At 38.1% G+C, this 22,564-nt stretch overlaps 1 protein-coding gene across 1 annotated transcript in view; it reads right to left on the bottom strand.

The window, feature by feature from the left end:
- The window catches only part of CEP295 (centrosomal protein 295kDa), a 56,908-nt gene extending 34,624 nt beyond the window's left edge, over positions 1 to 22,284 (bottom strand). Inside the window, exons 1-6 of the mRNA XM_012657238.1 lie at positions 22,237 to 22,284; positions 17,433 to 17,566; positions 9,140 to 9,340; positions 7,601 to 7,725; positions 6,760 to 6,853; positions 1,083 to 1,178 (exon numbers count right to left, since the gene is read on the bottom strand). Coding sequence (XP_012512692.1) covers positions 1,083 to 1,178; positions 6,760 to 6,853; positions 7,601 to 7,725; positions 9,140 to 9,340; positions 17,433 to 17,540 — 624 coding nt within the window. The 5' untranslated portion in view covers positions 17,541 to 17,566; positions 22,237 to 22,284. The remainder of the gene's footprint in view (positions 1 to 1,082; positions 1,179 to 6,759; positions 6,854 to 7,600; positions 7,726 to 9,139; positions 9,341 to 17,432; positions 17,567 to 22,236) is intronic.
- Between the last annotated feature and the right edge of the window lie 280 nt (positions 22,285 to 22,564).

Raw genomic sequence — 22,564 nt, forward strand, 5'->3', positions numbered from 1 at the left:
AGACCCCCATCTCTTTAAAAAAAAAAAAAAAAAAAAAGAAAGCTTAATGACTTAATTTAACACCATCGGCAGTATCTTATGCTGATGGAGCTAGGCAACAAAATTTCTTCATCAATCTTAGTTGAAAGGCAACATCTATTTAATATTGCAAAAACGCAGTATAGTAACCACAAAAGCAAGTTAGCAACAGACTGAAATTATTCCTATATAATATTGAAATTATAATATTTTATGATTTCAAATAAATCTCATATTTATTTTTACGTCTTAGAAGTTCATTCTATGATAATGATATCCATTTTAGGTCTTGACTGAATATTGATTTTAAAACTCGCAATTAATCAGTCAACCAAAATGTATATTTGCTGCACTCTAAACTCCACACAAATGTTATATTAAAGAAGTTTATTTTCCTAGTAGGCAAATATATTCAACATGAAAAAAATTAAAGGCCACAAAGAAATAGCAATTATAATACGGATATATTATTTGTTATTCTTAAGACTAGCAATAATTTTTAAATCATAATATCATATGTAGAGAAGGGTATGGTAAAATGGCCATTCTCCTACATTGCTGATGCTTTTTAAAAGGCAATTTAATGCTCTGTATCAAATGTTATAGAATTTGGAACCAGTAATTTCTCTTCTAGAATCTACATACAACCACCGATCTGGATACAAATGTACAAGATTATTACACATGCATTATTTACAGAAGCAAAAAATGGACCAATTGTTAAATAAATTTGATGATAAAATATTAAGTGGCTGTTAAAAACCATGTTTTGAAAAGTTTGCGTGTACATTTATATATAAACAAAGGCTATAATGAACTCATTATTAACCATGTTACCCTTTGGTGATGGAATCACTGGCGTTTTTCCTAGTTTATACTTATGTGAATTGTTCCAAATTTTCCCCAAAGACCATGTGTTATTTTATGTGATAAAAAACATTAAAAATCTACTATTTTAAAATATAATCATTTAATAGCCAACTATTTTCTTTCATTCATATTAAACTATTATATATCCGACATGAAAATTCAAAGCCTGCTTGAACAAAAAATAAGTCAATCACCTGCTTTGTGTCCATCTCTTTATTCACAAAAGTGTAAAGATGATGGTAGGTAGAACTATTGGTTTTCACTGCAGAAATTCTCTTTACTTCAATATTCTGGAAAATGGTACACACAAAAAAATAGGATAAAAGCATTAATTTTCATTTAAAGCTAAATCCAGTGCAAAAAAGTAATTTTATATCGTAATCTGCTCTCATCTGAGATAAGCTAAAATCTCTTCACAATGAAATAAATTTTTTTCCCAGAGTTCAATTATTTTAAATTTTAATAAAAGTACCATACCAGATTCACTAGTACTTCAAAACATCTTCCAGGCATCTTTAACATAATCGATATCTTTTAATCAACTCAATTTCTAAGTTATTTAAAGAGATATTTCATTTTTAAATCCCTGAATATAAAAGTGCTTACAGGGCATGTCAAATCAAAGTAAAAGCACTTTGCTATATTTATAGGAAAACAACATGCACTCTTATGTCCTATTTCATATCTAATAACAAAAATTCTACTGTAGTTCATACTAGTCTTACTTCTTTTCTCAATGTTTAATGATATATTTTGAGTTTTGGTCCTAAAACACTCACCAATATTTAAATTACACTTATTCCAAAACAAAACAACTCTCAAAAAAATGAAAGTGAACTACTTTCCCTCCATCCCTTTCCTATATTTTGTCATAAATGCATTCAGCCCATCATAACCTGCTACACACTGATGTTTAATTAAATCAACCAAATTAACAAAGAGTTTTAAGTGTGTACTATGTCTTAAACACTCTAGGCATTATGAATTTTACTGAAAAGTAAAATAAAATAATGGCCCCTTCCTTAAAGGAGCTCAAAGTAATAGTTCTAACAACTAGAGGTTCTAAGAATTAGACATAAATTAAATAATAAACCGTGCATTTTATATATAACATGATGAAAAGACAATGCACAAAGAAATGCTAACACTTCTGTTGAGTCTCTTCTGTACTATAGCCTAGCTGTGAAACCTTAGAGAAGTCCCTTAACTTCTCAGTCCCTTGGCTTTCTCAAGAAAAGTAGGTGTATAGCTATCCCTATATCATATGATCATTGTGACAATTATTGCGGGAATCAATTGATGTCTAATAAAACACTGGTAATATTATAAAGTGGCAACAGGGACATAAATTCAACATAAGTTTGTAAGGCAGAAAAGTTTAAATAATAGGTTGAGAATTAATCAAAAATATACTTGTAACACATGACTGGAATGATGACAAGGACTGAAGTGAAAAGAAAAGAGAAAACAACATAAAGTAATGCAAAAGGATAGGATTAAGGAAAACCACGTAAATAAACAGTGTCACAAGAGAAGAATTATCTGAGTAGTTTTTAAAAACTGCTGATGTCTTGGCCCCACCCTAAATGAAATAAAATCAGAATGTTTGGGTACAGAGCATAGCATTAGTATTTTTTAAAAGCTCCTCAGGTGACAAATGTACAGCCAAAGTTGAGAACTATCTAGACAAGTTAGAAGATACTTGATGGCATGTACCTGGAAATACATCCAGATGGTTATAATAGAGAGACCTTATTCAGGGTCTTATAATTTAGGTAAAGGATAAAACCATTAAGGATTTTCCTCCACTAATGAAAACATTAACTAGTTAATATTCTCATTAAAGTTCAGTAAGAAACTGAAGTCACAAAACAAAAATTCAAAGATGGTAATACACATTAGATAAGAATGTTTCACTATCCAAAAGAATCTCAGTCGCTTTTAAATCAATGCCTTAAAAACAATAAACTATAGGCTTCTTGATAAGGAAGAATGAAGAAAACAAATCTTTAAAATTATGTAATTTAACATAAAAATGTGATTCAATTTACATTCAACTTTAAAGTATCAGTATTTCCAGAATAAAGGCAATTATATATAGATTGAATTTGGAATCCCTCCAAAATTGGGATCAGTTTGAGATTTTAATTACCACTAATCCTTATCAATTATAACATGATTTCTAGTGAACTGCACTTAAGTGTTTAGTCAAATCAGTTCTTAGGCTGGTAGAGTCAGGATGATTTGTTAATGATTTAAAATCACTTCATTTACTTCCTGTGTTCTTGCTATCTTCCAGCCTTTGTTTTACTCCACAGTAACTACTTCTAGTCTTTTCTACCCAGGTACAGGGCAAAACCAGCACTCTGTGGTTCCTGATACTGGTTCACACAGCAAAGAAAAAGAAGAAAAAAAAAGGCCAGGGGTGGTGGCAAGTGCCTGATAGGCCCAGCTACCCAGGAAGCTGAGGCGGGAGGGTGCTTGAGCCCAGGAGTTCAAGGCTGCAGTGCACTATGGTCATGGTGGTAAATAGCCACTGCACTCCAACCTGGGCAACATAGTGAGACCCCCATCTCTTTAAAAAAAAAAAAAAAAAAGTATAGTCAAGGGAAGAAGTTCCATGACTACAAATAAAACAAAGCTGATTTTCTCCTGCATGTGGCAAACTGAAGGCAGTGCAGAAAAGATAAAGTATTATGTTTTTAAAATGTATAATATACTATAGAAGATGCTTGATATATGTAAGTCTTTATAGCACCTCAGGGTTTTTAATGCAAACTTTATTCTTTAATAGTCTTATTAAAAGATTATGGTTATTTACATTTATAGACTTTAGTGTCTAAATAGTTAACTTGAACAGTTAGCAAACTCTGAAAAGTATATTCATGGGAAACTAAGTGTCACAGAAAAAGATCATGAGATTTATAGAATTAGACTGACCTTGATACAAATTTGGTTCTCTCACCTCTTAAATCACTTTGGACAGGTTAATTAACCCTTGACCTTCAATTTTCCTCATTTGTGAAATGGGAATAATATTTACCTTGCAGGAATAATGTGGTGATTAAATAAAATATGAATAAAAAACCCAGTACGACTAAAATCTTGTAAGTACACAATAAGTATCCATTCTCTTTACTAAGTGAACAGTTCTCCCATAAGATTTTAGTTCACAAAAAATGTTATTTTCTTGCATTAATTAAGAAAAGACCTTGGTTTGAGAAGACTAAATAGTCTAGATTCATTTCACCAGGCTTTTCAGAATTCATATTTTTATCTGCTTGGATAAACAGTGATACAGATGCACCTATATCCTGTGTATATGACACAATGTCCTTATCTGGTAGGCTTCCCTGGTCCCCCAATACCCCATGTCTTTCCCAAATCAGAATTCTTTTCCTCCCTTGTATGCCATCAGATTCACAACCAACTCAAAACATTCAGAGACACTGCTCTATCCCAAACACTTTTATTGGCTTGGGTAATGGATCTCTTTCTAAAACAATGGTTTTTAGTCAAATAAGAATATAATTACCCAGATCTTAGTCTTTAAGCATCATTTCTCCATTAAAAAGAGCCAGGGCTCTTTGGAGATTCCATAAGTGGGACAGGGTAAGTACACAGTGAGCCTAGGTCATCTGCTGGGCCATAGAGCAAGGAAGTGCTCACGAAGTAGTGGGGATATAGAGCCAACTCAAAGAGTCCCCTACTGACCTAGTTTCCGACATATGAACATCAGCAAAAATAAAAAGAATAATGACCATAATTGACTATGTAATATTGAATAAATAAAAATCCACAAGTTCACAGTGATACTCACAAAAGAGCAGGGAAAAATACATTTACCACGATTGGCATTATCACACCAACCCTTTACTCTGAAAATTGGTAGGGGGAAAAAATGAAAAATATATTCCGTCTTCTTAAGATTACTTGGTAATTAAAAAGGGACCTTTTTGATTGTGATCCTTGTAGTCAACCACCATAACCAAATGATCAAACTTAGCATCATTAATAGGTGAGTAACCTCCCATTATGTGCCTCCTGATTGATGCAAAAAACTATATAGCATCGTGTGTATAGTATTCTTGCCTAAATATAATCAAGGTTTTAAAACTAAATTCCAGTTTAATGAAAAAATGCAGTGCAGGACACCATGTGGAAACAATGAGACAAAGGCAGAACATGAGAAACTAGTCTAGTCTGTTCAAAAGTCTGAAAAAAGCTTGAGTTGGAGGAGATAATCTTCTAAGTTAAGAGAGACTAAAGAGACAAAACGAGCAGAGGCAATGTGTGAACCTGGACTAGGTCCTGGTTTTAAAAAAAAGAAGAAAAACTGTAAGACAATTTTAGGGACAAATGAAGAATTTTGATTATGGACTGAATAGTAAGTAGTATTAAAGAATTAATGTTAATTTTCTTAGTGTGATAATAGTATTGTGGTTGAGTAAGAGAATGTCCTTATTCTTTTTTTTTTTATTTCAGAATATTATGGGGGTACAAATGTTTAGGTTACATATATTGCCTTTGCCCTGCCTGAGTCAGAGCTACAAGCATGTCCATCCCCCAGACGGTGTGCACTGCATCCATTAGGTGTGAATATACCCATCCCCTCCTCCCCCCTTCCACCTGCCCAACACCCGATGAATGTTACTACTATATGTGCGCATAAGTGTTGATCAATTAATACCAAGAGAATGTCCTTATTCTTACAAGAAGCATGTTTTAGTATTTAGGGTGAAATGTTATTTCTGTAAGTTACATTAAATGTATACATACATGTATATCTATCTGAAATCTATACACAATACAAATAGGCACTTGTACTCTTCTTTTAACCTCTCCGTATTTTGAAAATTTTCACACAAGAAGTTGGGGGAAAAAAGTATAACCATACATTTACATATAATTCATACTTGCTAAAGCACAGTTTTGTTTGCTTTCTGTAAATTTGTGACCTTGGCTTTTTATAAATATTAGGAATAAGGCAGGAAGGCTGATAGAATGAAAGGCTACGAGGCAAATACCTAGTGCTGACACTGATCACATATACATAAATCATACTTGTGTGTAAAATTAAATTAGACATCCCTATATTTGTGGAGTTTTTTGTTACTTCTACTCAACTTTTCAGATAAAAATAACTATGTAATTTTGATAATCACCCAAATAGACATTTCAATAACCACATCAAGCTAATGTGAACAAGAGAACCAATACTTTTAAAAATTAATTTGTTTTACTTAATAAATTTTTTTAAAAAATGAGCTCTAAATCACAAAAACACACATTTTACTCCCATAAAGAAATAGATTCCTCTCATTACTTTACAGTCTTGTACAAATTTATTAACTTACCTGAACCTTAATTTCTTTATCTATAAAATGGTGACTATTTAAAATGAGCCAAATCCAGAATGTGGAAAAGTCTATAAGACAAATAATTCAGTTTTTTTTTTTTTTTTTACCCAATAAAGGGCATTTAAAAAAAAAAAGGAAGAACTATTAATAGTTTTTTTAAAAAACAAAACCATTATAGTTTTTCAAACAACACAAGTTATTTTGACACCACTGGGGAAGGCTGAACACATACTGGGTATTAGATGATATTGGTAACAATATTAGTTTTACACTAAGAAAAAAGTCCTTATCCCTTATCTATCTTTATACATTTAGTATGTATCTCTATACATACTAAAATATTTACAGGTGAAATGAGTATTATTTTAAAATACTCTAGATATACTGAAGTGTTTTTGTACAATTAAAAATTAAGTTTAAACAAATTATAGTTATTTTGACCTCCACTGAATTCTAATAGTAAAGAAGAAGTATCATAACCTAGTTCCTCTTAACACTTAAAGTAATTTACCTCAAAAAGAGCTGGAGGAGGAGGGGGCAGACTTGTAATTTTGGCAGATCTCTCTTTTTCCACAAGCAGTGCTTCCTTTCGAGCTTTTATATGCCTTGAAAAACAAGAGATGGCATCAATTAACCTTTCAGTAGTAATACTACAGTAACAACTCTCATGGTTAAAAATATAAAAGTCATAGGATCTCAAGAAATCCTCCAGTTTGATCTCACAGGCTTGGTATGCTATTTAATAAAGGGAAAGGGTCTATATACAGTGGGCATGCAAGAAAATGTTTACCAACTGAAAGAGGCACGTCCAAAGACATAAAGCTCTACAGTGGGGACCAACTCAATAAACATCTGATGTTTTTTCGTTTAAAATAGTTAAGAATAAAAATACCAGAAATGTTGATAAAAATGGGCCATTGTATAAAATGACCACTGCTGACTAGTAAAAGGACCCTTAATTTTTACAACATGCAAAAAATACTAATGATTTCCACAGTCTACAACCTCTTTTGATGTTCTTAATCACTCTGATTTTTATTTCTTTTTTACATCAGAGACAGATTTTGGTTGACATACATTGTGAACTAACCGTACATTTCTCCAGAAACTTAGTAATTGCTACTAAACTCAGAATTTTCAAACCACAACTAGAAGAGACAGCTCATTAGTTACTATGTTCACCTAGCAATGTTACTCCCCCACTGCATTATTGTTATACCAAGTTTAACAAATGGAATGGATATACTATGTGACTTTTATTTAATATCTGCTTTTATATTATCCTATGTACCCTCTACTTTCAGCCATGTCAGTTTTAGTTGAGACTATAGCAAAAATTATTATTACTTTACCAGGTTTTTTGTTTCATTAATATTTCTTTTTGATGTTTCTGTACTTTCAGGGCCTCTTTATGCCTCAAATCTGCTTTTCTTTTCCTTTCTGCTGCCCGCCATGCCGGTGCATCCAAATCAGGTTCCTAAAAACATATTTTACTAAAAATGTCATGTCAAACTATTAATAGAAATGCATCTCATTTGATATCAGAAGTGACCTTTCAATTTTGTCATCCTCTTTCTATATACAATAGCAGTGTTTCCCAAAGCATGGTAATGATACTACTGATAGGGACAAACACAGACATTTTAATTTAAAGTTAAAGTAGGCTGGGGACAGCCGCTCACGTGTAGCAGGAGGAAAGCCTGAGGCCAGCAGTTTGAGATCAGCCTAGGCAACATAGCAAGACCCTGCCTCTACAAAAAGTTTAAAAAATTAGCCAGGCAAAGTGGCATGTGCTTGTAGTTCTAGCTACTGGGGAGGCTGAGTATCACTTGAGCCCGGGAATTTGAGGTTATGGTGAACTATCATTGCACCACCGCACTTAAGCCTAGGTGACACAGAGAGACCCTGACCCGTTAAAAAAAAAAAAAAAAAAGAATTAACGTAACATTTCACATATTATTACAACAATATAAATAAAATATCAAACTACTTAAGACATGGTCACATTAGCTAATAAAAGAGTCTATTTAAGTTGAAATGCCAAATATAAAGTAATACAGGTGGTTCCCCAGCCAAAGGTAAAAATTGTGAAGGCTGTATTCAAATGATAGAGGTTTGGGAAACGCTGCACTGAAGCACAAAGTTCATGGTGGACACATAAAGCTATAAAATTCTGAGGTCAGAACTTAAGGCTATTACCAAAAACACAGACTAAAATCAAAAACCAAGGCACAGATTGCCACATTCTTTAAATATATTTTTTTACCTCACTAGTTGTTGTCAAAGATTTGCCTTCTTTGGAACCAGCTTGTTTGTTGTGTATGACTGACTCTGGGACTACAGACTAGCATTTTCCAACCATAAATCACAATAAACAAATCAAAATAAGGTCAGGGAGCAGTCTTAAATACTAAGTTCTACTTTGCCTTTCTGAATGTCATCAAAGAATTTTTGCTATTTGTGAATGAAATCCAAGTGTATATACATTCAACCATACACCTTTAGAGGTATCAGGAGTAATACTGAAACGGGAAATCTGATTTCATCCCACTGAATCTGTCGCAAATGCTTGAGATGAACAGCTTCTGGTTCAGAAAGTTATTATTTTATTTACACAGATAAGTACCAGAAGAAAATAATGCTAATTTAAACATCATAGAAGACAGATTTTGACATGACTTTTACTTGACATGACTTTTACTAGGAAATGAACCTACTGTTATTCTCAACTTATATTAATTTAAAAAAAAAAAAAAAAAAACCAAAAAATCTCAGGCTGCCCCAAATTCTATACATGAAAACATTTTTATGATATAAGCATTCAACAACTATAATTTACTTTTAACTAGTATTACTGCCACAATCAGGTAGTCAAATAAGCTCTCACTCACATTTTCTTTGGCCTGTTGATGTCCTTCTCCCATATTTCTTAAACTTGCCAAATATAGTTTTTCCAAGTTCTGTATTTTCTGAGTTTGTGATTCTTCCCATTCCGCCCTTAGCTCCTCTGCCAAACGAGTAAATTGCTGATTTCTCCTCTGTTTTATATCTTGTCTTATCTGTGAGGCAATATCTCTTTCTTGTTCTCGAACCTAAAGAATGTTTATTTAACAGATTGTATGAAAGGAGGCCTTATTTATTTATTTATTTTTTTTACAGCCCAAAAAGCTAAGAATGGCTTAAACTTTTTTGTAAAGCTATCTGTGACGTGGCCCGGCTTCAGACCGAGGAATGAACACAGAGACGTAAAGACGCAGACACATGACTGCAGCCCGTACAAAAAGACACAGACACCACAAGACAGTATGAGGCTACAGCGAAAAGCTTTTGCTGAAGCTGTTTATTTATAATACAGGCTGTTTGGCAACTGTCCCACTGCAAGTTCTTTGTTCCCACACTGTCCCGACTCAACACATCCCAGTTCCTTGTTGTTTCACAGATGTTTGCATCTCAATTCCCTAGCCCCTCCTGTTTGCAGAGAGAGGACGATCTGGACTTGCATGCAAGGTCACAGACATATTCTTGTGAGAAACAACAAGGAAACTTTCCCAGACAAAGGTGTCCTCTACATCTCCCCCTTTTTTATTTTGTTTTAAGGCACGGGACGCTGTGTTCGGACATGTTGCAGCACCACAATTATTTTATGATGTTGTTGTTCTTGATTCATTCTTCTTTGGGACCGCCACCTGTAGACTATGAAAAAGCAGACAACAACTAATAATACAATGCATAGATTGCTAGTAACTGATACAAGCCATGTTTTAAGGTGTTCAAAGGGATTTAGTTGGGCGAGACCATCGGCCAGGCCCCAAAAGATCTCCACCTCATTCATTTCTGGGAGATTGTCATGGAACGCATCAGTTATTTCTCGTTCCAAATTTTGGAGATCAGAGGTTATATTGACACTGCCAGATAAGAGATTATGGAATGAATTCCAATCGCAGCGGAGAAATGATTGCATTGTCAGTACTTGAATTTGGTCACCTAGTCACAGGAAGCCATAGCTCAGTCTGAGCCTTTAGAATGTACAGACTATGTGAGCTTTCATTGAAAAATTGCCAAGAAGTGTGGTTAAGGCATGTGTGCAGAGAACAGTTACTTACACAATGAATATGGTTAATTGATGAATTCCGAGTGACTTTGCCCATCAGCAAGAGATATGGATAGGGGACACAGGCCAAGATATATATAGAATGATTTTTATGTAAGTGGACCTGGAAACCTACTGAGTTATTATAGGACATGTTACCTGTGCATATATTTATATGCTCTCCAGATGCAAGCAGTTTTCATATATGGCCTTGCATCGCAGTGGTTCCCAAAAGATGAGGTTGAGGAGGAGATAAGCCCTTATCATGCTATATAATAGTTTTATTTGCTGAGGCATCTAAGAGTAAGACCTATGATGCCACCGAAGTGAGTGATTAGAGAATTTTCTATGAAAATCGCCATGAGGGCTCCAATCAACAATTGGTGGGGTTTTGTTTAAAAGATTTAAAGCTTTGCCTCTATATTTAGTCTACTCTGTATGTTGTAAAGGAGCATCAACATGTGGCATAGCACATATGGGCAAGGGTGACTGGCCCTCAGTCAAATTGGTAGGTTTTCCTCGGATGCCTTTTACGGATAACAGAACCATGAAGGCCACAAAGAAGGAGGTATTATACTGTAGCCCCCAGGCTTCATGGGAAATAGGCAGACAAGGCCTAAGACCGAAGCAGATAAGATATCCTTCCACATTTACAGAATAATTGGAAATTAGCCTCCTTTCCTCTTTGTTATATAAAGACTGAGTTTGGTAGGGAGCAGGTATCCAGTTGAAATCATTGGTGTACACCATGACTTCTGAGTCACCCCATGCTACAGCTTTGAATAAAGGGGGATATGGGACATAGGTCCAATAGGTATAAGTAGAAGAGGGACACACGCAGCCCACCTGGCAAGAAACGATGGCGAGCATTGTCAGAAAAAGAGTACCAGGGTTGCCTGGCTGTTGCGTGCATGTTACCACATTTTTAGCCTCCTGAGTAAGCTTCTTAAGCTGTCCCCACATTGGTGGTGTGGCCCGAGTCGTGGCCACGGTGTAGGTCCTGCTGTGAATGGTCAAGTTCTCGAATTCCTGGAGAAGGTCCTCGGTCCGCCCTCGCGTCGCTTAAGACAGCACGTTGGTACACACTCACAACCGTTATCTGTGGAAACATAAGCATAGCCCCAACCCCACTGTAGTACCACCCCATCCCTCCAATCACCAGTAGATAAACGGATCTAGACAGGATCAGGAGAAGAAGGAGCTAGAGGTTTAGCGGGGGTGAAATGATGCTCCTCAGCAGAGGTTCCCAATGCCTGCCAATGATTCAAAAAATTTAATGTGAAAAGGGCTCGAAGAAGATGACGATGAAGTGACTCCAGAGTTCCCCCTTTTTGTTTAAAAGTTGAAGTTTTAAGGTATGATTGGCATGTTCAATGATAGCTGGGCCTTGACTGTTAGAGGGTATGTCAGTAACATGATGGATGGAATACAGGTGAAGAAAATCAGCCAATTTGTGAGAGGTACAGGCCGGAGCGTTGTCAGTTTTGATAGTATGAGGGAGGCCCATAAATGTAGATGGGTGATAATGACATCAGCTTTTCTAGAACTCTGAGCTGTGGCCCACTGAAAATGAGAACAAGTATCAATAGTATGGTGAATATAGCGAAGATGGCCGAAAGAGTGAAAATAGATAACAACCATTTGCCAAATCTGGTTGTGTTGAAGGAGTACAGCCTGGTAAAAGAGAAGGAAGATTAATAGGGGCACAAGCAGAACACGAGCGGACAATCTGTCTGGCTTGCTTGCGAGTGATAGAGAAGCGACGTTGTAGTCCTCTAGCATTGGTATGGTGCAAGGCATGCTCGGCGTGTGCCTGTTGAACAGAAGCAATCAGTAAGGAATCAATAGTAGCATTGCCCAGGGTAAGAGGGTCAGGAAGGCCAGAATGAGAACGAGTATGAGCAATAAAAAGAGGGACTGAACGTGACCAAAGGAAAGTTAGGGCATTGAGAAGTAACATAAACAGTATATTGAGAGTCACTGAGGATGTTTAAAGTTGTCGAAGGGAAATCCTGTAAAACCAAACAAATAGCCTATAATTTACTTTGTTGGACTGAAGAGAAAGGGGGAGAGACAACTTTCTGTGTAATTGAACTCCAGTACCCTGTTTTGGAGGAGCTGGATGCATTAGTGAAAAATGTAGGGCCTGGAACAGGTTGTGATGTAGTAATAGACACAGGAAGAACAGAATGAGTTTGAAGAAAAGAGAATAGTTTATGGGCCGGATAATGATTATCAAACTGACCTACAAAGTCAGCACAGGCTATTTGCCAGGCAGTTGAAAATTCAAAATTTGCCTGTATATCCTTGGCTGTTAATTTAGTAACAATAGGACAGGAATCCCGGCCAGAAAGTTGCACAACGTCATTGGCCGCGAATGATCAAAGCAGCAAGCTTATCCAAATAGGTAGTCAGTTTCTTGTTCTGTTGATTGGGTAAAAACAACTACTCAAGAATGCCATGGTCTTGACCTAAAACATCCAGAAGGTGAATGGGGTGTACGAAATACATAAAAAACTATAGAGCAGGAAAGGTCAAGAAATGTCAAAGTTCCAGAGGTAAGTCGTTGTTCCACAAACCGCAACTCCTTTTTGGCTTGTGGGGTAAGGATATGAGGGCTAGTCAAGGAACTATCACCTTTCAAGGTAGAAAGTTAATGCTGTAGAGCATAGGTGGGAATGCCTAAAGTTGGGCAGAGCCAATTAATGTCTCCCAAGAGTTTTTAAAAAATCATTTAAAGTCTTTAAATTTTCCCTGCGAATTTGTAATTTTTGAGGTCGAATCTATATTTTTGACAGGCAATAGCCGAGACAGTCGATAGGCAGGTCAGTTTGAATCTTTTCTGGTGCTAGAATTAAATTATAAGAAGTTAGTTGTTGTTGGAGATCAGAAAAAGCAGCATCTCGTTCGGCTGTAGTAGGAGCTGCTAAAAGAATGTCATCCATATAATGGTACAGCACAATAGCAGGATGTCGCAGACGCACTGGATTCACAGCGCAATCAACAAACTCCTGGCAGAGGGTAGGGCTATTCAACATGCCTTGGGGCAGAACCTGCCACTGATACCGTTCTGTAGGACGGCCATTGTATTCTGGAATGATATAGGCAAAACACTCCTTGTCACAGGGTTGAAGAGGTATAGTGAGAAAACAGTCTTTTAAATCTATGACTAGCATTGACCATCCTCTAGGTATCATAGAAGGAAGGGGCAAACCAGGCTGTAAAGGACCCATAAGTTGGATACATTTATTGATTTCTCGCTAGTCCATCAAGAAGCGCCATTTGCCTGACTTTTTTCTATTTGATAAAAACAGGAGAATTCCAGGGGGAAGTAGACTGTTCAATATGACCTGTAGTGAGCTGTTCAGAAACCAACACTTTTAAGGCCTCGAGCTTTTCAAAGGGTAGTGACCACTACTCAGTCCACACAAGAGTATCTGTTTTACAGTGTAGGGGCAGAGCTTGAGGAATTTCCTGAGCAGTGGCAACTAGTTTAAAGAAGTAGAAGAATCTATAGGAAGCAGGGGGTTATACCCCATTTTAAGCATCATGTTTTTGACATTAGGAGCAAGGCAAGGAATAGATAAAATTGCTCCAAATTGATGAAGGAGATCCCTGCCTCATAGGTTAACAGCAATGTCAACAATATAAAATGACAAGGAGGCTCGCTGCCCGTCAGGGCCAAGGCATTTCAAGACATCATTACTGCAATAAACACACTGAACTTGGCCTAAGCCAGATAAGACTGCAGGGACAATAGTTTTGGGTTAATCAGAAGGCCATTGAGAGAGGCTGATGATGGAAACGTCAGCACCAGTATCCACTAAACCTTTGAATTGGTGACTGGCAACAGTCAATGTGAAAACAGGGCAAGCATCTTGAATCAGGGTCTCTCAGAAAACTTTATTACCTGTGCTGCCAAAACCACCAGTTCTTTCAACAACACGTGTAGCAAAAGGAGTGTAGGGCAGCAAAAGGAATTGAGCTATATGATCTCCAGCGTATATCTGAGTTGTATGAGAAACTGAAACCATAATCTGTATCTTTCTAATATAATCTGAATCAGTAACTCCCAAATGAACAAAGATATCTTTAACAGTGCAGCTGTTACGATCAATGATCAAACCCATTTTACCTTCTAAAAGGGGACCATATACCTGGGTGGATAATTTGTGAACACCCCCAGCAGGTGTTAAGGTATAGGTCCTAGCGACCGCCAGATCAGCAGCTGCACTCCCAGAGGTAGCAGCATACAATTGTGTAACTTTCAAGGACTGATCTGTTGATGTGCAAGACCGTTGCTCACTGGATACTGTTGAAGCCCCATATTGTTGTTTGGGGGGGCCCCAGGACTGAGGGCCCCGCAAATAGTCTCTCGATGGTTGGTTATTACTCAGAGGTGGCAGAGGATTTCTATTTTTATTAGTTTTGGAGCGACACTCGCTGGCCTAATGAGGCCCCTTTCCACAATGGGTACAAATCGCCGGAGGAGGAGGCTTTTGAGGTTTATGTAACAAAGTCCTGCCTTTCCTTCTGCATTCTTTACAGAGATGGCCAGGTCAGCCACAATTATAACAGACAGGCCGATTAGACCTCTTTTGAATAGCTCCTGTCAACAAAGAAGTATGATAAGCAGTGCCACCAACCCCAGCACAGGCTCGCACATATTCATCCAATGTCCCACCACTAGCCTTCAGAGGCCTGAGAATCTTTTGACAATCTGGATTGGCATTCTCAACAGCCAAAGATTGCAGAATAAGGGAGGTAGCTTCAGAACTTCCCATCCCACGGTAGACTGCCTCTTTCAAGTGAGATAGAAAATCAATATAGGGCTCCGTGGGACCCTGCAAGGTCTTTACAAAGGATGGCGCAGACTGATCTGAGGTTTCAATTTTTCTCCATGCTTTGAGAAAAATTAACCTCACCTGCATTAAGGCTGGGTCCTCCATGGCCGCCTGTGCAACCAGGGTAGAATATTGTCCGGACCCTGTAAGCTCTTCCTCCGTGGGACCTGGAGGTTGCCACTGTGCATTGAGTCGTGCTTGAATTCTAGCTTCCTCCACCCACCAGCTGCGTAATTGCAACCATCGGGGGCCTTCTAAGGCTGTTTTACCAATATTCTCCCAGTCCAAGGGTATAAGAATGTTTTCACTAGAAAGGGTGTCCAGAAGACCATGCACGAAAGGGGACTGTGGACCATAAGCTTGGACAGCCTGTTTCAAATCCTTCAGGAATTTATACTGAAGGGCATGATAAGTAACACACTGTCGTCCCCTTTTCGGGTACTGTGGATCAACACTAGGGCCGAAAGGCTGCCATACTATAGGGAAAATGAAAGTAGTTCCAGCCCGAGGGAGAACTGCAGCGGCCGCGGCAGCAAAGAGACAGGGTAAGCCGCAGTGCTGTCCGGGCTGTGGAGGTAGTAATAAGAGAGAGTAAACATTTCTTTAATGAGGCAATAAATTCTGCTATTTCAGTGTTAGGGGATAGAGAGTTAACCCCTTCCTGACTATCTATTAGAGGAGTCACTTCTGGGATCTCCTCAGGGGGAGGAGAATCCAGCTCTTCCCCATTCTGCGACTCAGCTTTCTCCGAGTCTGTTTCCAGTAACAGTAGTGCTTAACAGTTCAACTTTTTAAGTTAACCGTGTCACCTCCTTGATGGGCTACACAACAGGCTTTAATAACCTGTTACCAGCTGCGTTAATGTAACTGAACCGGGGACTGAAACTGAAACCAATTGCAGTGCTGCTGCACTAAGTCAAACAATTGCTTTAAAGTAGTATCTTTAACTTCCACTCCTACTGAGTGTGAAAGTCCCTGGACTAACTTTCGATATTCTCGTTCCGCAGCTGAAGGGGAATTCCCCATAATCCCGGAGGTCCTCTATTGGGTGCCACTTACCTTATGCCAAAGAGGTACCCCTCTGGTTCCACGGCCTGGAGTGACGCAACCCTGCTCCGCTGCGCCACTTGACGTTGCCCGGCTTCAGACCGAGGAATGAACACAGAGACATAAAGACGCAGACACATGACTGCAGCCCGTACAAAAAGACACAGACACCACAAGACAGTATGAGGCTACAGCGAAAAGCTTTCGCTGAAGCTGTTTATTTATAATACAGGCTGTTTGGCAACTGTCCCACTGCAAGTTCTTTGTTCCCACACCGTCCCGACTCAACACATCCCAGTTCCTTGTTGTTTCGTCTCCGGCAAACAGATGTTTGCATCTCAATTCCCTAGCCCCTCCTGTTTGCAGAGAGAGGACGCTCTGGACTTGCATGCAAGGTCACAGACATATTCTTGAGAGAAATAACAAGGAAACTTTCCCAGACAGAGGTGTCCTCTACAATCTGGAAATAGGAACTCAATGAATTGTCTTTAGGTGTACCAATTCTCTTGAATATTCATCTTATATAAGGACTATGTACAGCAGAAAATCCAAGTAATGTAGAAAAAATAAAAATCTCAAGACTACTTCTAAAGTCCTCCAACTGATTAGCTTCTATCTTTTTCCCTCCAAAGCACTAATGGGACTGCCATTATCGTTCTAATAAACTAGAAAAGGCTAAAATGATAAAATACAATTCAGCAAAATCTATAGCCCAGAGGAATACAGAAAGAGTCAGATGAGAACCCCATTTCTGTGGTACATCATAACTGATTCTAGACAGAATAGTACCTAAAAAATGTTTCACAAAGACTTAACTACCTTACTTCCAGACTTCTAGAAAAAGATAAGCTACAACTTCCTAATAAATTTGTTTCAGGTAATACTCTTTCCAATAAGTCTTCTTCAAAGTAATTCTAAGCTTCCTGTTCTAATCATCAATTACAGATCATTTTTAAAAAATATTTTAAGAACTATTTTCCAATATTTAGTCAAATAATACCTATCCTCCAACTCTTCTCCGATCTACTTACCATCTCAGCCTATTTTTCAAATGTTCTAAAACTAGTTAATATGCAAGAACCAGGAGTCTTGTACAGCCAGAAAACGTTTTTAAATGCAACATTTAGAACATTCTAATTTAAAAAAATACAAATAATTTGGGAAAGGCAAAGAATTTAAAACTTTATTCCCAATAAATCATACCTGTAGCAATCTTAGTTTTCGTCTTCTTTCATAATCTTCCTTCAAAATTAAGGCTTCCTCATTAGGACTCAATCTCAGCTTGCCAGCATTCACTACTTTTCTTTTCATTTCTGTGTACTTTATATATGAAGGTTCTGAATTTTTAAAAAACAAAAATATCTATAAACATATATACCATTAAAACAGGGCAGCAAAGATTAATTTTTAAAATTCATGTTAATATTAAACCTTTGACATTTAAAGGGTTGTATACGTGCAAGGAAATAATTTGGGTAAATGAAGTCCAACTTATTTATAAATAGCAATTATAAATTCAGCACTGTTTTAAATTTTTATTTATTTTTTATATTTTGCAGAGACGGGGGTCTTGATATGTTGCCTAGGCTGGTCTCGAGTTCGAATTCAGCACTTGTATCAGCAGTACTCAGATGGGAAGGGGGAATTTTCAGAATTACTCAGAAAAGATTTTCTCCATCTACAGGTTATTATTCACCTAGAGTATTGGGTAAACAATAATCTGACTTATTACTGATTGGCATTTCCAGAGTTTACTTAGCTTAAATGTAAAATAGCACAAAGATTTAAAAAGATGTGTTAGCACAGGATAAATTTTTCACAACTATAATTTAACACTTTCAAGAGCTCCTGGTCCCTAGATTCAACTGTGTTGTATATAACTTGATCACCAAGTGTCACTGCATCTCGTGACATCACATCAGTATCATGTTCTATACTCTAATCAATCCTTCAATAATCACAATGATGCAATTCTTAAATGAATGACCATTAAAAATCCCTTATAGAAGAATAATTCTGTTTGGATGTGTCAAATGTTTAGATTCTACAATCTATTCTTCTGTTGCTACTGTTTATGTCTGGGTGTTCTCATTCTCCTCCCTAGATTTTAACATGCTATTTGGGGTAGCATGGTGGGGAGAAATGGAAAGAATATAAGAATATGTAGTTTAATTTGAAAATCCTCCTCAAGTAATTCTGATATCAACTTGTTCCCATTGTCACCATTTCTAAAAATTAGACACTGAACATCAGTACACAACCATGATTTTACCTGAGACACATCAACATTTCTTAGGTCTCCTCAAATGACCAGGCAGACAAACTGAGTTACTGGATACTTACATCTTTCTGAAGCTAGCCCCATGTCCTCCATGAAGCTGTCCTCTAGTAATTCCTGTTCTACTCACTCACCCACTCCTGACCTGGCCACCTATGATGCATATTACCTATATATGCATATGGGGATTAAGTTTATGTTGTCTCGGTATTACCTCCTCTAGTTTTTCAATTACAGTTTGTCCCTTCTAGCTAGATTCCTAACAACTCAAGAATGGTGGCTAGTTTTTAAAAAATTTTAATAAATGTAATAAATAATTACCAGGCAGTATTTAACATACTATGGATGGACACTATTTTCAATCAGATGTAAAAAGAATAGGGGCTAGGAGACTGAAGGGTTACCTAATAGGAACTAATACTTCTTCAGTGACTTCTCCATCAGAACATAAGCTCAATGAGGGCAGGTATGGTCTTATTCATTGTTTTATGTTCATAGCCTAAAAATAGTGTCTTACACATAAGTAGGTACTTTGGTAAGTGTGTTGACTGAATGACTCATTCATTGAGTTAATTCATGTAAAATGCTACATAGGCATACACAGTCATTACTAATATCTTCTATAGGACTCCAATGTCAGAAAGGAACATTGCATTTAAAAATCTTTTAATGCATCCTACTTGATACTCACAAGGCTTTGTTAAGGGTAAAGTCCTGATTATTCTTCTCATTATATGTATTTAGAAACAAAGGCCTCTGGGGTTAATGGACCTGTCCTAAGCGACAATATGTAGTGGCAGAGCCAAGGGAAGAATATGATTTCCTTATTCCAAATGGCTCCTAACTTTCTGACATGCTAAAACATGTGGAGTGAGAAATATTTTATTTAAGCTGTTATTTTTTGCAAGTGAGGACCAAAAAACAGGGAAGAACTGAACAAAGCAGAAAAATTAGCAAGATTAAATTTATTCTTCACAATGTGTCTTTATTAGTCTGAAGGTCTGAAGATTCACTCATATTCAAACTATTAAAACTACTTCCTGATGAATGTCATAGACATATCACTGAATGGAAAAAAAAAAAAAAAGCCAGACACAAAAGAGTATTCCACTTATACAAAGTTCAAAAACAAGCAAGACTAATCCATGATGAGAGAGATGAATACAGGGGTTACCTTTCTGGAGGTTATTAATTAGGAGGGGGTACAAGGAGATAGCTGGGGTGCTGGGGAGATTCTATATTTTGATCTGTATGATGGTTACACAGGTGTATACATATGTAAAAATTCCTCAAATGACACATTTAGATTTGTGTATTTTAGTCAAAGTTATACCTTAATATAAAAGGAAAGAACTATAATTTTTTCAGATTCTTTTAGGTATCCATCATCTCATACCAGATTATAGGAAAACATATATACATTTATTATTTTTAGCTAAGATGTAATAGAATAATTTTTGTGTATAATTTTTAAAATTTTTAATCTGTAAATAGTTTCAGATTTAGAATTCTCATATACCCAGCTTCTCCAAATGTCAACATCTTATATAACCATAGTACAATGATTAAAACCAGAAAATTAACCTTGACATAATTTTTTTTTTTTTGAGACAGGATGTCTATGCCCAGGCTAGAGTGCAGTGGCATCATCATAGCCACTCAAACTCCTGGGCTCAAAGCAATTCTTCTGCCTCAGTCTCCTGAGTAGCTGGGACTACAGGTGCGTGCCACCATGCCAATTTTTCTTTTCTATAGAGAAGGGGTCTCACAGTTGCTTACACTAGTCTTGAAATCCTGGCCTCAAGCAATCCTCTTGCCTCCCAAAGTGCTAGGATTATAGGTGTGCGCCATTGCGCCCGACCTAATGCTTTTAACTAATCTATATACTTTATTCAAATTTTCTCAATTATCCCACTAATGTCTACTTTCTGGACCAGGACTCAACACAAGGACAACACAGTGCATTTGCTGTTGTGTAACTCTGGGTCCTCCAATAAGCAGATGCTAAAAAGGGGACTAAACGGGCAAGGATTTTTATCAGGGGAAATGCCTGTGTGAAAGAATGAGAGGAGGGAGCTGGTAAAAGCTAGGAGTACCTCAGGCTTCAATGTCAGTCTGACACTGAATGAAATACCTAAGAACGGGTAGATTGCCTCTTAGGGAGCCATGCAGTCTAAGAAAGGTTCAGAAAGACCTGTGGGAGTTTCTCAGGAATAGGCCCGCATTCGTATCTCCACCACTAAGTCATTGGCTAGGAGCAGCCCATGGGAAATATGGCCACCACGCAAATGGAGGTTTCAAAATGCAGAAGACAAAGGTATGAGTCACATTCTCATGACTGCCAAAGTTGTCATGTGTCCTCTAATCTGGGACAGTTCCTCAGTCTATCTTTCTTTTCAAGACCCTGCCATTTTTTAAAATACTGGCTAGTTATTTTGTTGAATGCCCTTCAACTCAGACTTGTCTAATTTTTCTTGTGATTAGATTGAGGTTATGCATTTTTGGCAAGAACCCCACAGAAGTGATGATGTATCCTTTTCAGTGCATAATATCAAGAGGTAAATGATGGCAATGTCTTACCACTGGTGATGTAAATTTAATCACCTGGTTAAGGTGATGTCTACCAGGTTTCGCCACTGTAGTTACTACTTTTCCTTTACTAGTATCTGGTGAAGAGATAGTTGAGGCTATAGAAACATATTTTTCATCATCATACTTTTGCCGGCTACATTTGGTATCCAATGATGACTGATTGTTGTTTCAAACAACTACTGTGCTGTTATCAAAAGTATTTCCTAATTCCATTACTCCTTTTACACTTATCATCAATTGGAGTTCTACTCTAAGGAAGTTTCTCCTGCTGCTCCACTTATGTATTACTTACTCCTATAAATATAGATTTTTAAATTTTATCTTTTATTATTATCCAATAATAGGGATGCTACTACTTATCTTGCAAGATTTTGTCTTGAGGACTTTATCAAAGCACCTGCTACACGATAATCACAAAATACTAAATTTAGAAGATTTGGGTTCAAGACTCAACACTGCCACTTATTAGCAGGAAGACACTGGCCAAATCACCTTAGTCTCACTTTCTTAAACTGTATAAAGGAAGTAATAGTATTTCCCCCAACAGGTTCGCTCTGATTATGCGATTTAATCAGTGTGAAATTGCCAAATACATCCTAAGTATTAAAGACTCAAACGTTTGCCACTGTTTTAAAAGCTGAGTTTTTGACAGGTCTTAATACCTGAGGAATTACGGGCGGTAGACACCAAAAGAGAGCGCGCTCCTTGCATGAAAAGATTCTAGGCAATACTCTTAAACAGCTACCAGGTGTAAGGCCACGTCCGCAGGTGACCTGAGGGAAGCATTTGTTGCAGCAGGAGAGGCCCTCGTGGCTGCCCCCCGGCTTGGAAGCTCAGGGACCAGAGACGCTTCGGGGGAAGCCCGCGTGACCCAACCCCGGGAGGGCGCGCAAAGCCACTCGCGCGAAAGGCCCGGAGTAGCCTCTCGCACCAAGCTGTCGGTCTGGGCCCGGCGCGCCTCCTGCCTGGGGGCTCTTTACAGCCGAAACCCGGCTGCAGGCAGAGCCCCGGGCCTACGGGCGTTTGAGAACCTCGGGCCGTGCTGCGTTCACCACGCGGCGCCTTCCTGGGATCCCCTTCCTTCGGAGCACACTCCCAGCTCCTGGGCCTCAGGGAGTCTCGCACTCCGTCACTCACCTGAGGACGCCGAACCCGGAGTCAACAGTTGTAGCTCTGAGCAAGCCGGCCTCCGCAGCCCCGGCCGAACAGCAGCCCAACAGCCGTTTGTGCGCTTGCGGGGCAGCCATTGGCGAGCCGCCGTCACTTCCGTCATTCAAACTGCCCGCCAATAGCGGGGCCAAACCGCGGGAATCGGCCCGGTCCCGCCTCCCCCGGGGGCCGCTGGGAAGGCCGCTCCACGCTGAATCCCTGCTCCCCGCTCCCCGCTCCCCGCGCACGCGCACAAGCACGCGCCTGCGCTACGTAGAAGCCCATTATTTGTCAACCTACCAAGACTTGGAAGTTT

This window comes from Propithecus coquereli, unplaced genomic scaffold, assembly GCF_000956105.1.
Source record: "Propithecus coquereli isolate 6110/MARCELLA unplaced genomic scaffold, Pcoq_1.0 Scaffold534, whole genome shotgun sequence".
Taxonomy (NCBI): Eukaryota; Metazoa; Chordata; class Mammalia; order Primates; family Indriidae; genus Propithecus; species Propithecus coquereli.